General features: G+C 46.8%; 1 protein-coding gene across 1 annotated transcript in view; it reads left to right on the top strand.

The window, feature by feature from the left end:
* The window catches only part of TEDC1 (tubulin epsilon and delta complex 1), a 201,375-nt gene extending 185,813 nt beyond the window's left edge, over positions 1–15,562 (top strand). Inside the window, exon 8 of the mRNA XM_082242892.1 lies at positions 15,028–15,562. Within this exon, the coding sequence (XP_082099018.1) occupies positions 15,028–15,375 (348 nt within the window). The 3' untranslated portion in view covers positions 15,376–15,562. The remainder of the gene's footprint in view (positions 1–15,027) is intronic.
* The last annotated feature ends 1,672 nt before the right edge of the window (positions 15,563–17,234 follow it).

Here is a 17,234-nt window from a genome sequence, read left to right as displayed (position 1 = left end):
AACGCTGGCCATTCATCTTACATAAAATTAACCACAAACAGCAACCCATACACATATCAAACAATTGAATATACATATGGGAGCATATCACCAGCCTTAGGCACTGATCCTGGGTGCAATCCCTACTTGTTACAGTATGTTTGTATGAAGTCCATCCAGGTCGCTGCAGCTCCTCTTGTACTCCACTGGGTGGCGGATACGATGCAGATACCAGACTGTAAGGAAGAGAGCACACGCAGACCTCGGATGATAACGCTTTAGTAGCCTCCTGCTCCTCCTGTCCCTCCAGGGCTACCTCTGATCTCACCTCTCGCCGCTCATGCACGCCGTCAATCACCACCGGATGGGCTGGCCTCGGCCGAGGCTATGTGCAGTATGGGGCTGATGGATGGAGAGACCCAAGGGGATGCGACTCCATGTGTAGGTTACTATGGACAACGCGTTTCGGAGGCAGATCCTTCTTCAGGTCCCACCCTGCTTCCTGTACTACCTCCCCAGACAAGAAACCTTCCGGATATTCTTGCTTTTTCCATGTCGCCAGGGGGACTTAACGAGGAACTAGAGGTGAACACCATTATCTGACCGTATACTGGTTGAGTGGGTTTTAATACATTGGTGTGTTTTATATATGTATATTGTATATTTTATATATCTTTTAAATAATTTTTTTAAGTGATAATCATTTAATATATGATAACATTTTTTTTATATATATATACAGGGCTCGACAAACCCGGGCGCCAGGTCGCATTTGCGACTAGAATTAGCGACCTGGCGCCTGGGGTGCCCTGCAGGAGGTGTCCTGTCCCTTTTGAGCCCCCCACCTTCTCCTCGAGTGCACGGACTTCCGCGCCGTCCAAAAATTGAGGTCCCTGCTTTTCGGCCTTCTTCTGTGAGACGAGAAAGGCTAGGGGAACTGGCGCCCTCTTGTGGTGGCCGGGAGTAATGCATGTTCTTAATGCCTTTCCATCTCCTTCCAAAGAGGAAATGAGAGGGAAGTTTTTTAAGGCTTCATCTCTCTGTCCAGTTACCTTTGCTTAAAGGTAAGTGGACAGGGAGTGTGGTTATTATTATTTTATTTTTTAAATGTAAAAAAAATAAATAATTTTTTCTTTTTTTTTTTTTTAATTATTAAAAATAATAAAAAAATTCTTACTATTAAAAAAAATTATATATATATATATACTTTTTTTTTTTCCTCATCCCCATGCCACAGTCGAAGGCCCCTTTCACACGGGCTGTCTGATCAGGTCCGCCTGTCAGTTTTTCAGGCAGACCTGATCGGACCCTTCAGTCTCCTCTATGGAGCAGTAATCTGCCGCCATCTGATCCTGTCCGCCAAAAACAGACGGATGGTGGTTCTATTTTCTATCCATCCCGTGGATCGGATCAGATGGCATCGGATGGAAAGAGACAGACAGTCTGTTTCCATCCAATTGCGCTATAGAAGAGAGTGGAGTTCTAGTCGTATGTATTTGTAAATTTAGTATACGTTTTATTAAATAAAGCTTGGTTGTAAGCCCCGGTTCACACTTATGCGATGCGGGAAGGCTGCGAATTCGCAGCGTGTTCCCGCATCGCAAGCGCGCCCCTGGCAGTTCACACTGCCATATGCGATACGCTGGGGGTGTCAATGTAATCTTAACGACACCCCCAGTTTGATCGCATATCGCAGTGCGATCTTGCAGTTTGCACAGGATCGGATCGCACAAGTGTGAACCGCTGTGCGATCCGATCCTGATGCGGCTGCAAAAAAGGGTCCTGTGGTGCGGTGCGAATTTAGCCATACAAAGTGTATGGCTAAACTCGCACCGCACAGCCGATCGCATGTAATGAAGGAGCAGTGCGCTCCGATATTACATGCGATCGCCGCAGCCGCATCAGTGTGAACCGGCACTTAGTTTAAAAAAAAAAAACTGGCTCCTAACTTTTTTAGCTGGCTCCTAGATTTCAGGCAAATTTGTCAAGCCCTGATATATATATATATTTATGTATATATATATTTTAGCTATTTTAAAGTTTACCGCATATCTATGGTATTATCATGGATACTTTTTCTATACATATAATAATATGTGTAGTCAAGAAATTTTTATATAAAAAAGGGGAGTTCGGGGGGGGGTTTGCTTTCCTTTTTTTTTTTTTTCTTTTTGTAGTATCGGCATATGAGGATAGGTGCATAGTATCTTTTTAAATTTTTTACATGTTTTGGTTTTATAATGTCTGAAAATTTTGTATTCATATTTATAGTCTTTGTATTTATTTTTTGATGTCAATGTTGATTTCCAAAATTTTATTTTATTATATTGTACTAATTAGGCTGTATAGCAGCCTGATAGCCCCTTGCTCCTCTCCCTCCCCTCCCCTCCCCCCACACTATGGGTGAAATTATCCCTGGTCTGGCCCTTTAAATGTTAATGTCTACAATTAGGGCCATAGGATATGGGTATATAATGGGGAGGTAGTACAGGAAGCAGGGTGGGACCTGAAGAAGGAGGATCCGCCTCCGAAACACGTTGTCCATAGCAACCTACACGTGGAGTCGCATCCCCTTGGATCTCTCCATCCATCAGCCCCATACCGCACATAGCCTCGGCCGAGGCTCAGGCCAGCCCATCCGGCGGTGATTGACGGTGGGCGGGTGCGCAGACGCACTGTCATCAGCTCGGATGGATCTGGCGGGGGGCAGGAGCAGGAAGCGTCTGTGAGCGGGCTGGAGCAGCATGAGCCGCGAGAGGCGAGATCGGAGGTAACCCTGTAGGGACAGGAGGAGCAGGAGGCTACCACCAAAGTGTCTGTCCTGTTAGGACACAAATGTGAGTGCAACCTATTATTGTATTGTTTTGTCCACTATTAGGCCCCGTTCACACTGGGGCGATGCTCCTTCCCGGGGCGACCTCCGAGGTTGCGGCGCGCTGCTCGCACCGCGACCTCGGAGCGGCCGGCTCGGACTTCATTTCATTGAAGTCTATGCAGGTCGCTCCGGGTCGCCCCAAAGAAGCCCTGGACCCTTTTTCTAAGACTTGTGTCGCTCCTATTGTAACGGGTCCATAGCTTCTCAATGCAAGGCGACCTGTCAGGCTACCAGGTCGCCTGACAGGTCGCCCCAGTGTGAACGGGGGCTAGAAGCGTTATCATCCAAGGTCTGCGTGCGCTCTCTTCCTTACAGTCTGGCATCTCACATAAAAGCCTGTTCTACAATAGAACCATACATAAAAAAGTATTTTTATATATAAAAGAGATATCTGAAAGATATTTTATATACATAACCAATTATATTACTATGGTTGTCCAATGTCTGCATCAATATTGAAATATTAAAATACATAAACCCCTCCTAATTTGCTAAAAACACCATAGCCCTACAAATTAAATTATGGTTTATGGTTGATATAGCAACATGCCAAAAAATATTCAATATATCATTGGCATGTTACCCAATTCATAATACAATACTGATCAAATGGAGGCTATGTTAAGAGGAATATAATTCCCCTGAGTGTGTATATTATATAAGTTAACCCCTTATATAAACCACAGCCGATTCACAGACCAATCAGATCCCCCTGAGGAAGACCTGAGACTCTGTGTCATCACAGGAGGAGGGGCCAGGCTAGTGTCGGTGATCGCAATATCTCACAGCGTGTGGAACGCTGACTCCAACCAACTCTGCAGTAGGGCACTCTAGCACCAGTCATATGTGAGTGCCACATTTATTTAATAAAGTTCATTTTTATCAACGTTACCCGCACTATGGATTTGTGTTTTCTCCTTAAGTGAGAGAGCTGCTGGTGCTGCAGATCTTAGATTGGGAGCCTGAATTGTGGAAAGCGAAGATCATCTACCATTAACCTGTGGGGGTTAACACGCTGTTTTAGACCAAGCTTAATTGTGAGGTCACACTTAGTGAGGTAAGAACCCACCCATTAAGGGGGTTACAAGAGTGGAGGTGACACGTCTGACAAGCCATTACACTTTCTCAAATGGATTGTTTTAATAGCACTGGTGATTGGGATCTCTTATCAGCTTTCATCATTTTCTAAAAAAATAGATTGTTTTTTTTTTATTGTTTGTCACTTTTATTAGTTTATTACTTACCGTAAATGCTCAAGTATAAGCTGAGTTTTTCAGCACATTTTTTTGTGCTGAAAACGTCCCCCTCGACTTATACTCGAGTCATAAAAAAAAATGTCCCCGGCCGGCCCGACGTGCTACTGAGGTGCCTTAGATCTAAAAATGGCGCCGCCCAGCGCCAACATGTCACCGTACATGCGCCGCCCCGGGAATAGCCGAACATATACGTGCTTTCCCAAGCGGCAGCGCATGCGCTGTGACGTGTTGGCGCCGGGCGGCGCCATTTTTAAACCTAACGCGCCTCAGGAACAGGTAAGTGAGACTCCTCCACAGCCACACTACCTGCTATTATGGGCATACTACAAGAAGATGCAGTGCTGCGGGCATGGTACACCACTGCATCTCCTGTAGTATGCCCATAGCCCTGCCTTCTCCTACATAGTTACATATAGTTACATAGTTAGTGAGGTTGAAAAAAGACATCAGTCCATCCAGTTCAACCCATGATGCGTGTGTGTGTTTGCTTTTAACCGTACAATGAATACCCCTGTATGTTGTGGTCTCTAAGGTGTCCATCTAATAGTTTTTTGAAACTATCAATGCTCCCTGTTGATACTACTGCTTGTGGAAGAGAATTCCACATCCTTACCGCTCTTACAGTGAAGAACCCCTTACGCACTTTAAGGTTAAACCGCCTTTCCTCTAGTTTTAGTGAGTGGCCACGTGTCTTATTGTATCTCCTTTCTCTGAATAGTTTGTTCCTTATGCTCGGGTCACCAGTACAGTATTTGTACATTGATATCATATCCCCACTCAATCGTCTTTTCTCCAGAGAGAAAAGGTTCAGTGCTTGTAGTCTTTCCTCATAGCTGATGTCCTCCATTCCCCTAATTATTTTTGTTGCCCTTCTCTGGACTTTCTCCAGTTCCAGCACTTCCTTCCTGAGGACCGGTGCCCAGAACTGGACAGCATACTCCAGATGTGGCCGGACCAGAGTCTTGTAGAGTGGGAGAATAATCTCTTTTTCTCTATCGCTCATTGACAGACGTAGTCCTCGGTGATTCAACACCCTCGGGTTATGATGCCCTCTACAGGAGTAGGACTAGACAGGAAAGAAAACGTTCTGGCCACACCCTAGGGGCAGTCCCAGAGGGTATATCCTCTCACTTCCCGCTCTAGCAAATCAGTTTTTTTTCTGTCTAGTTAGGAGTAAGGACCTAGATACCTTGCTGGGATCTTCGGTCCTGGCAGGATTTTTTTCTTAGAAAAGATTTTTTAGACAGATTTTTTTTCTCCAGTGTTCCTGTGAGATCTTCAAGCAAGAAAGCTGAACTGGGCGACGGGCTGGATGTTGAGATCCAGTGGTCACCCCAGTTCAGCCTACGAGCGCGTGCAGGCCATAGCTCCGCGCTGGGTCGGCCGCGACATAGTCCAACTGGACGGGGACTGACCCTGCGAGTTAAACGTCTCGCTGAAACGCCAAAGACCATGAGTCACGGCGTCCGTATTGGTCGACAGCCCTCCTACCTCGGTGGAGAGGGGTACTGTCAGGAGTTGGCGCCCGCCTGGTTCCGGTATGGTGAGTAGTATGTTCCCCCTTTCCCCCTGACGGGTCTTGTGGTGAACGCGGGCCCCTCTCTGTAATGGTAAGGATGGGTTCCCCTCTATCCTATAACATGTCACAGATCCCCCTAATTGAGTGTGATTTTTGTGTACAAGAAGCCAGGAGGCTTGGTTTGGGAGCTGACAATCTAATTGTAAAAATGTGAAAATGATTGTAGTCAGTGGCAGTACTAGAACTTTACTGTGATAGTATAAGGTATCCTACCTGTCAGAAGCCACAGGGCGATGTCTATACATGTATACTGCATTCCAGATCATTCCTCCAGCTAAGCAGATGCCTCCCGACGGCCACGGACCGCATACGGCCCGCCAGGGTCCGGTACCGCTGACCACCATGAGGGTGAAGGGTTGTGAGGCCGAGATCCTTCTGCAGACATGCCGCTATTCTGTGCAGGCCGCCGCCATTGTCTGGTAGATCGCACGAGGCTGCCATTTTGGTGTAGCCTCGTGTCTCCAGCATGGGGGCGGCCATGTTTGAGGTGACTCAAACACCTCATGGAGCCAGGGGGAGGCGCCGGCAGCCGTGTTAAGGGGCGGAGCCGCCTCCTTTACCCAAGAAATAGGGCCAAAGACTTCCTGTCTGTAACAAGACAAGCACTGAGCAAGCTGATGAAAACTTCTGTGCATCAGGGATGAGCCTTGGGGTCTCTCTCTCCCTCTCGGGTCCAAAAAGGCAGGTAACACTGAGGGGCGCTGTTGCGACTGGGGGACACAAAAAAAAAAAAAAAAAAGTTTTTTACTTTGTAATTTTTTGTCGCTGGCAAGTGTCTTGTATAATCATTGACCCTGCCGCATAGGTATCCCCACCTGATCCCCTCAAAGTGGCCGCAGGACCCTCCAGTACCCTACTTGTTTTTAACGCATTATCGGCAGTTTTGGAGTCTTTGGTATCCCGGGTGGAGGTGGCCTGTCAGGGACGGGGGTCAAGAAGCGACTCCCGCCTACCCCTATTGTTTATCAGATACTTCAGGGGCTGTTGTCTCAGGTAATATCTCCTCAGCAGTGAGGAGCACGTTTCTGCCTCCGCCATAGCACAAGAGTGGTGGATGCACTAGTTGTGTCCGTCCGGGAAACCTTTAGTCTTGAGGTTACACCGGCAGAGGTAGCTGAGACTGAGATTCCTTTTTGGTACTTGTTAGCCTACCAAAAGGGCGAAGGATTTTCCTTTACCCAAATGGGGTCGTTTTGAAACGAACCCCTGTTATTTCCAAACGCATGGCTAGGTGCTATCCGTTTGAGGATTTCCTCTTTATAGGATAGACGGTACCACCTACTGTCTTGCCACAGACTGTTAGGATAAAAGGACCTCGTAACTAACGAGGACCTTCCTTTTCTGCTCATAAAGAGTTGTTCGTTCCGCGAGGGCGGGCAATAAGGCGAAACCCTCCAAAGCCCCTTTAGAGGGGTTTCAAAGGGCGCTGGTCGGCTAAACAAAAAGTCCGGCTCAGCCAAGCCTGAAGATACAGCCTGATGCGCCCCTACCCATCTCTGGGGTGGGGGGGATGTCTTCACCGGTTTCTGGAGGACACAGGATCGAGTTTCGATCACTTCCACCGGTGCGATTCTTCCCTTCTAACATTGAACGGTTTCAGGGGTTCTATTCGAACCTATTCACAATGCCCAGGAAAGAGGGCAAGGTGCGTCCAAATCTGGACTTGGGAAGAAATAGAGTCCATCCGTACAGTGGTGGCCTCCCTGCATCAGGGGGATTTCCTGGCGTCCATAGACATTTAGGAGGCCTATCTTTATATCCCCATCATCGCAGGACATCAGCGTTTTTTCGCTTTCCCAAAGATCATCCCTGGTTCCCACCAGGAGACTGAACTATCTGGGCCTAAGGTTGGATACATCCTGGGCAAGAGAGTTTCTCCTTGCGGAGAAACTCCAGAAGGTTCAGTCAACGATTCGGATGTTGCTGTCCGTCAATTGGCTGGGACTGATGGTGGCCTTCTTAGAGGCAGTACCGTATACCCAGTCTCATACCCGAATTCTCCTGAAGGAGATTCTTTTTTAATGGAATCAGAATTCCGATTCCCTGGACAATCGGATACGGTTGAGCGAGCGGACCAGGAAGTCTCCGATGCTCAACCAGGGGAAGTCATTTCTTCCGATAGTATCCAGATTACCAATAAGGGTATCGGAACTGAGAGCGATTAGATTTTGTCTGATTTACTGGATCGAGCAGCTCTAGAGCAGCCCGATTCGGATCCAATCGCATATAGCCTCTTCATCCAGAGGTTTTTCACTAGCTGTCCCTTCATTGGGACATCCCGGATATGGATCTGTTGGCACCTTGGCTTAACAGGAAGGTGCGGAGGTTTGTAGCTCGCGCCGCGATCCTCTAGCGGACGCAGCAGAAACGCTGATCGCCCCGTGGGGGCAGTATCAGCTACGGCATGCCTTCCATCCTCTCAAGTTGCTGCGGGAACTTCTTCGCAGGATAGAGGTGGAGGGAATTCCAGTTATTCTGGAAATTCCGGACTGACCTCGTCGAGCCTGGTACGCCGACTTGGTGAGGCTAGTCGCGGTCGCTCCTTGGAGACTTCCTCTCAGGGAGGATTTGCGGTCTCAGGGACCGATCTTCCATCTTGCTTTACAGTCGCTGGCTTAATGGCCTGGCCATTGAGACCCAGGTACTGAAGGACAAGGGAGTGTCAGCTTCAGTTATTCCTACCTCCAGTTAAAGCAAGGAAAGCGACTTCCAGCACATGGAAGTCTTATATTGCAAGGTGTGAATCTATTGGATTTCCCCCACATACCTATTCGGTGACCCGAATTTTGGTCTGTCTGCAACAAGGGGTTGAGCAGAAACTATCCTTGAGCACGATCAAGGGTCAGGTTTTCGGCGTTAGCAATCTTCTTTCAAGAAACCTTTGGCTAATCATTCCTTGGTGCGGAATTTCATCCAGGGGGTGCGACATCTGGCTCCGCCAGTGCGCGCACCCTTACCGCCTGGGATCTTAATTTAGTGTGGTCGGTTCTTCAGAAACTTCTCTTTGAAGATATTAGGGAGATTCCCTTGCTTACATTATCCCAGAAGGTGGCCTTCTTGGTGGCCATTACTTCTGCACGCAGGGTGTCAGAACTGGCCGCATTATCTTGTCGTTCCCCATATCTGGTGGTTCATAGGGATAAGGTGGTTCTTCTTCCGAATCCATCCTTCCTTCCTAAAGTGGTTTTCAGAGTTTTTCATCTGAATAAAAGTATTGTGTTACCTTCCCCGTGTCCTAAGACTAGCCATCCTTGGGAGTTTGCATTACACTCCTTGGATGGGGTTCAGAAGGATACACTTGACTACTACGAACTTGTTTTCGTAAGACGGACTCACTTTTTGTGATCACGGATAGCCCTTGAAGGGGGTTGCCTGTGTCTGCCGCGACCATATCTACATGGATCAGTCAGACGGTGGTACAGGCTTATTCTATTAAGCGTCGGAACCCCCCGTTCCCTGTTAGGGCGCACTTCACTCGAGCGCTCAGTACTTCCTGGGCCTATCGCCATCAGGCGTCAGTGGTCCAGGTATGTAAGGCGGCCACCTGGTCGTCGGTACATACCTTTACAAAATTTTATAAGATTGATGTGATGGCATCGGCGGATGCCTCATTTGGCCGCAAGGTTTTGCAGGCCGCAATTTGAGGAGACCGGTGGTCTACCTCGGGGGTTTTTTTCTGTTGAAAAATTTCTGTTGAGTCTCATCATTGAGGATGAGCATTGTAAACTTCTAGTTGGCACCGGTTGGGCCTTCTAGATTGGATTTGATTTCCATTTTCCCACCCCTCATTTGTGGTACTGCTTTGGGACGTATCGAGGGTGTTGAATCACCGAGGACTACGTCTGTCAATGAGCGATAGAGAAAAATGGATTCTTGTAAAATCTTACCGTAAAATCCTTTTCTCTTAGCTCATTAGCAGACGTAGTACCCGCCCCTCTGTTTTTGAGTTGGGTTGGGTTAAATTCTCTAAACACTGCTTTGTGACATAACTGATTTGCTAGAGCAGGAAGTGATATACCCTCTGGGACTGCCCCTAGGGTGTGGCCAGAACGTTTTCTTTCCTGTCTAGTCCTACTCCTGTAGAGGGCAGCATAACCCGAGGGTGTTGAATCACCGAGGACTACGTCTGTCAATGAGCTAAGAGAAAAGGATTTTACGGTAAGATTTTACAAAAATCCATTTATTTCTGGAGTGAATCCCCTTTTTTATACATCCCAGTATTCTGTTGGCTTTGCTTGCGGCGGCTTGGCATTGCATGCCACTGCCAAGCTTGTTGTCTACCAGTACCCCCAAGTCCTTTTCCATCCTAGACTCACCCAGAGGTTCCCCCCCTAGTGAGTAGCTTGCTTTCTGGTTTCTGGCCCCCAAGTGCATTACTTTACATTTTTCAACATTAAACCTCATCTGCCATGTAGTTGCCCACCCCGTTATTTTGTTCAGGTCTGCTTGCAAGGTTTCCACATCCTGCATAGAAGATATTGGCATGCCTAGTTTAGTATCATCTGCAAATACTGAGATTGTACTAGATATCCCCTCCTCTAGATCATTTATGAATAAATTAAACAGGATTGGTCCCAAGAAAAAGGAACCCTGGGGGACCCCACTTTCCACACCCGCCCAATCTGAGTACTCCCCATTAATCACCACCCTCTGTACTCTCCCCTGGAGCCAGTTCTCTATCCAGGTACTCACCTTATGGTCCATACCTACCTAGTTTGAACAGTAATCGTTTATGGGGAACGGTGTCAAAGGCCTTTGCAAAGTCCAGATACACCACATCCACAGGCTTACCTTTATCTAGGTGGCAGCTCACTTCATCGTAGAAGGTTAATAGATTGGTTTGGCACGAACGATTTTTCATGAATCCATGCTGATTACTACTTATAATACCGTTTTCATTACTAAAGTCTTGTATGTGGTCCCTTAACATCCCCTCCAAAATTTTGCAGACTACTGATGTTAGGCTGACCGGCCTATAGTTACCTGGGATAGATCTCGCCCCCTTTTTAAATATTGGTACCACGCTGGCTTTTTTCCAATCAGCTGGCACCATACCCGTCTGTAACTATCCTTAAAGATCAAGAATAATGGTCTGGCAAAAACCTGGCTGAGCTCATTAAGAACCCTCGGGTGCAAGCCATCCGGTCCCGGGATTTATTTATGTTAAGTTTCACTAGTTTAGCTCTAAGTCTATCTTCTGTTAGCCATGGCGGCACTTCCTGAGGTGTATTATTTAGTTTGGCCTTACAAGCTGGGTTCGTGTAGCCCCCCGATTCCTTTGTGAAGACTGAAGAGAAGAAATGATTTAACACTTCCGCCTTTTCTCTGTCCTCAGTGGCCATATTTCCTTTATCATCTTTTATGGGGCCAATGTGTTCTGGCCTCGCTTTCCTACTATTTATATACTTAAAGAACTTCTTGGGGTTCTTTTTACTCTCCTCCGCTATATGTCTCTCGTGTTCTATTTTAGCCGCCCTGATTTCATCTTTACATTTCTTATTACACTCTTTGTAATGCTTAAATGCTGCCAATGACCCCTCAGTCTTGTATTTTTTGAAGGCCTTTTCTTTAGCACTAATATACATTTTTATGTTGGAGTTTAGCCACCCAGGGTTTAGTTTTGCTCTTTTAAATGTATTTCCCTTTGGAATGCACTGGCCAATCCCCTTGTTAAGTATGCTCTTGAAGCACTCCCATTTTTCCTCCGTGTTCTTTGTTCCCAGGGTTGTATCCCATTTGATATTTTCTAGCAGCGAGCGCAGTTTAGGGAAATTGGCTCTTTTGAAATTCAGTGTCCTTATATTACCCTTGTGTTTCCTATTACTGTAATTAATCCTGAAACCAATTGACCTATGGTCACTGTTCCCTAAGTTGTCCCATATCTCTATATCCGTGAGCAGGTCTGTATCGTTGGTAATCAGTAGGTCAAGTACCGCATTGTTTCTTGTCGGTGCATTCACCATCTGACCCATGAAATTGTCCTGCAAAACATTTAGGAACTGCCTAGCCTTGGCTGAGTGCGCGGTTCCTTCTGCCCAGTCTATATCTGGATAATTAAAGTCCCCCATTATAATGACATTTCCCATCCTTGCTGCCAATCCTATCTGTAACATGAGGTCCGCCTCACCCTCCTCCCTCTGGTTGGGGAGCCTATAGCATACGCCCAATATTACCTTCCCCACGTGCCTTCCCTTTGAAGCTCTACCCATAGGGATTCTGCCTCATCCATAGCTCCATTATTAATATCATCCCTCATATTTACCTGTATACTGTTCTTAATATACAGACATACCCCTCCCCCTTTTTTACCTCCTCTATCCCTGCGATAAAGGGAATACCCCTGAATGGGCGCCATCCAGTCATGAGAGCTGTCAAACCAAGTCTCAGTTATCCCCACAAAATCTAAGTCCTCCTCAAACATCAGCAGCTCCAGCTCTCCCATCTTGTTGGCTAAGCTTCTGGCATTGGTATACAAACCTCTTAATTTTGATCAGTTACATATATCCTCATTTGTTGTTATTAGGCTGCTCTCTTGATTTTTCCCCATACCCACCCTGGGTTTAGGAGCTCCGAACACCCTACCGCTAATGCCCCCATTTCTGCCCTCTGAATCTTGCTTTCCACTGGCTAATTCTACATCTGTACCTTCCCCCCATCGCCTAGTTTAAAAGCCCCTCTAACTTTGTGGCCATCCTCTGACCCAGTACGGCTGCACCCTCCCCATTTAGGTGCAATCCGTCCCTACCAAAGAGCCGGTGGCTGACTGAGAAGTCGGCCCAGTTCTCCAGGAACCCGAAACCCTCCTTACTACACCAGCTCCTCAGCCACTCGTTAACTTCCCTAATCTCCCGCTGCCTCTCTGGTGTGGCTCGAGGTACAGGTAGCATTTCGGAAAATACTACCTTGGATGTCCTACTCCTCAACTTAGCGCCTAAGTCCCTGAAATCGTTTAGGACTCTCCATCTTCCTCTGCCTATGTCATTGGTACCCACGTGTACCATGACAGCTGGGTCTTCCCCAGCCCCACCCAATAATCTGTTCACCCGATCCGCGATGTGCCGAACCCGAGCGCCCGGCAAACAGACTGTTCGGCGCACACGGTCTTTGTCACAGATTACACTGTCTGTCCTTCTAATAATTGAGTCCCCTACCACCAGCACCTGTCTTTCCTTTCCCTTTCTCCCAGCCTCACTGGAGAAGTTCTTCCCCTGGCAGCTAGGGGCGTCGCTCTGCTCCAGCAATGCTGGTCCCTGGCTGGTTTCCCCAACATCACACAACGGGGCGTATCTATTGGGGTGCTCCAGCCCAGGCTCAGCCTCCTTGCCTTGTCCCCTTCTACCCCTCCTAACTGTCACCCCTCTACTCTGCTCTGATGCCTGCACCTCCAATACTCCGCCCACCTCTGTGCAGACCCCTGTCTGCACCTGACTGGTACGATCCTGGCTCTCCTCCAGTATGGACATTCGTCTCAGTGTTGCCAGCTGCTTCCCTAGATTCAGGACCTGAGCTTCCAGGGAAGCAACGTGCTTACATTTTGCGCATTTGTATTCGCCCTCGATCACATGTCTGAGGAACGCATACATATCACAAGATGTACACCGAGTCGCATCTCCACACCCGCCGGGCATTGTACCTACTAATCTAATCTAATGGGGATTCAGTAATTTAAGTCTATCCTATGTGGCTATTTCCTGGCTTCCTAACGCTACCTTCTCACCCTCTGGTACTCCGCTACACTCGCTTAACACTCAGTTGAACAACACTCACAATCTCACAGCCCGGTCAGTCTCACGACACTCCCAGTCGCACCACCCGGTCAGTCGCACAACACTCCTTTCGCACACACTCAGTCTCACAGCCCGGTTCAGTTGCACCACACTCACAATCGCACAGCCGGTCAGTCACACAACACTCTGTTGCCCAACACTCAGTTGCACAGTCCAGTCAGTCGCACCACACTTACCCGTCGCAAGGACCCTTACCAGTCACAAGGACACTCGCCAGTCGCAAGGACACTCACCAGTCGCAAGGACACTCACCAGTCGCAAGGACACTCACCAGTCGCAAGGATACTCAACAGTCGCAAGGACACTCACCAGTCGCAAGGACTATGCCCGCAGCCCTGCCTTCTCCTGTACCATGCCAGCAGCCCGTTTTGGGTCTTGTGGTGGTCCACTAGCTGCTGCATTTCCCACCCTAGGCTTATACTGGAATCAATCATTTTTCCCATTTTTTTTTGTGGTAAAATTAGGGGCCTCGGCTTATACTCGAGTATAGACGGTAATTCCATTATGACAGATCATCCACGTTTTTTAATATTTCAATTCGTTATTTTTAAGTATATATCAAGTTATATTTGTCTCAAATCAGATGCACTATTTTCTGCGCAGCACTTTAAATGAATGTTTTTAGCCATCTACACTGACTGATTGGGGAGTGATTAGTGCAAGCTACAGTACTCAATAATCCCCAAACCATAGTAGCTCACGGGATTACCAATACATTTTATCCTCCAGGAAACTGTGTTTCCAACAGCCAAATTCGGAGGAGGAAGCTACAGCAAAGCCTTGTCATCTTGCAGAGTCAAATCGTCCAGCAAACATACAGTGCGGCCAGGTAAGAGCCTCCAGAAGTGTTAGAGGCTCATTCAGCTAGATCTATCTTTAGGTCTTCAAATTTGGGCATTTGCCTATGAAGACATCTGCAAAGCAGCCGGCTGGTTGGTGCAGTGTACCTGCCTCAGGCGTTATAGGGAAGATCCAGGGGCTCGTACATCAATGGACTTCAACAAAATGAGGGTCCAGTCTTCCATGTCCATTGTAATAAAGATTGAATGTACATTTAACCTGCCATGTTTACCTAGTTATTTATCACATGTATGGTGCCATGTTGGCGTAGAGAAAACGGAAAATTGTATCAAAATACTGTAATTTGCCAATCCATACAAACCCTCCCTTTTTTGATCTTTGTTATTTTTACGGAGGATGGTGAAGATGGCTCTGTCAGAATTTTATAGATTTAAACAGGTCCTGTGGGTGGATATAGGGGCAGAACTATATCACATGTATGCTGCCATGGGTTGGCATCAGGAAAGGAAAATTACAATATGTGATACAATTTTTTCCTTTTTTTTTTTTTTTCTTTAACACATACCTTGTAAACCCAAGATTTTAAAGTGATTACTATATGTGAAATGTTTATATCCAGTACAGTATAGGGACTTTTCTTAAATATGTAATGCTACCTGTATCCCTTAAATTTATAAAGGTAACAGTTTTTTGGGTACACTGGTTGTCACAATTTCAAACCGTATTTTCTTTTCAAACTGTTATTTACAGATAAAAGAACTGAAAAGATATGTCAAGGAAAAAGAGATTTATTTATCAATCAAGCAAATAAAAATGGAAGTAAGAAAGAAAACAGAACACCTTCAACAGCATGAACATGTCAGCAATGCACATGGCTTATTAAGAGTTGTCTTTAAAGAAAGCAAGTTTAAAGAGGCAATAAATAAAGACTTTAATATGAACACCATTCATGCCACTGACTTGACTACAATTCTCCAAGCAGCTGCTACTAAATTAGAGACCGAATTTCAAAATCTACAGGATAAAAACAGAAAAAAGTTGGATATAATGACTGAAAAACTTGAAGGGATTGTTTGCATCCCTTCTGCAAAGTGCTAATTTCAATTGACAAACTACTGTAGAAAAAGCTCCAGATGAATTTATAACGGCAATTCAAGATTCTGTTTTTTTATTCACCAATATATTTTGCTTGGTATTTAAACTAGTTTTTTTAAATGTAAATTATATTTCTGTTTTTAGCACCTTCAGATATGGCAAATGTAATGTTTTGTGTTTCGATTGGGTTTGCTTCGGGTCACTTTTAAGAGATAGTCAATCACTGCTAGAAGTGCAAATACCATAAACATTGGGTTCATCTGCAAACTCCTAAATGCAACCAGTTAAATTTTTAACTAAAGCCAAAATGTTTTGTTTAGTTTTGGATAGAGCAAAGAGGGATTAGAACCACCTTTCAGTTTTTATTGCTTTCTGTGTCCCTGTTAGGGTCCTTTTTACATGGGCTTTCCGATCAGGTCCGCCTGTCAGTTTTTTAGGCGGACCTGATCGGATGCTCCCTGCATCGGCTGACGGCACCACCACCCAGAGTGGGAGGCTTCCTGTTACAGAGTGGTACCCACGTTTCGCTGAACCGGTGAGTACCATGCTACCCCTCTGTCTATGGCAATTGTCTGTCGGGGTGTGTATCTGGGCCCTCTGTTTATGGGGATGGCAGTGCACATGGATCTGTGATATCCCCCTCATGTCTGTCAGTGCGGTCCCTGTGTGTCCCTTCCCGATCCCTGTGGGGGTGCTATGGTGGTTCTACCACTGTGTGGGGGGGTTGCAGGGGTCCCTGAGGTGCTTCGGCAACGTTTTGGGGGTACAGACATGGTGTGTGGGGGCCGCGATTGGGGTAAAACCGCGGGGCCGCCATTTTAGGTGTGGGTAGGCTGTTTGGCCTCATTGTGAGGGCAGCAGCCATTTTCTGCCATTCTTTTGGTGCCCTTCGGGCGCCATCTTTACTGTGGGTGCTATGTTTCTTTATGTGAACAGCAGCCATTTTCCTGGAGCCTTCTCCATAGACTTGTATTAGCAACCATTTTCTTGTGGCTCAGAGCTGTGTTCTGCCTCTAGTGGCGTGAGGTCACTTCCTTTCTTCTCACAGGCAGATCGAGCTGACAGCGTGTGACAAGGTATAGGCACACTTTAGGGGATTTTATGGTGTTTCCTGGGCTGCATTCCTGCTGGCTTTCATTATTTTGCAGTTTTTAGTAGCACAGGCATAGTTCCTCATTGTGGTGCATTTGCGGTGGGAACCGCGGTAATCGCCAATTTAAAGGGCCATTGCCTTTTAAATTCTGAAGTGCTATGATGGAGTCCCAGGATAGCAAATTCCCCCCTGCTCTGGTGGAGAGTTCAGGTACTCCTGAATCCTCTGCTATAGTCTCACTTACTGCTGCACTTGCGACTTTAGCGTCAAAAGTGGATTTGTTAATGTCTGACCTGGCTTCTAGGAAAAGGCCCAGGTTTTCTGATTGAGAGCCAGATATGGTTGCCACAGACATTGTACCCCCTGAGGGGTCTCAGTCCTCTCGGTCAGATGTGGAGGAGGAGGAGGATGGGGATTCCACCTCCGGTTCAGCAAGAGAACGCGCTGCAATGTCTGCGCTTATTAGCGCTGTGAAAGACACGCTAAATTTATATGATGAACCCCACCTGTCGGATAAGTGGTCTTCCTTTGGGACCTGCAAAGCCCAGAAGTCGGGTCAGGGTTTTCTCTGCTCCGCTGAGTTTCACGAGACCGTGAATGAACAATGGCGCAATTTAAAGCGCAATTTTGTGGTGCTCAAGTGTTTTCAGTACCGTTATCCCTTTGCGGTTCCGGTGCATTTGAGCTGGACTAATGCCCCGTACACACGTACCGATCGTCGGCCGAACGATCGGCCGTCTTTTGTCCAGGGCTGTCGGTGTCTGTTGAA

Source organism: Pelophylax lessonae (genome assembly GCF_965119305.1).
Source record: "Pelophylax lessonae genome assembly, chromosome: 13".
NCBI lineage: Eukaryota > Metazoa > Chordata > Amphibia > Anura > Ranidae > Pelophylax > Pelophylax lessonae.
The sequence above is the reverse complement of the archived record's forward strand: the minus strand, read 5'-3'. Positions and strand labels throughout refer to the sequence as shown.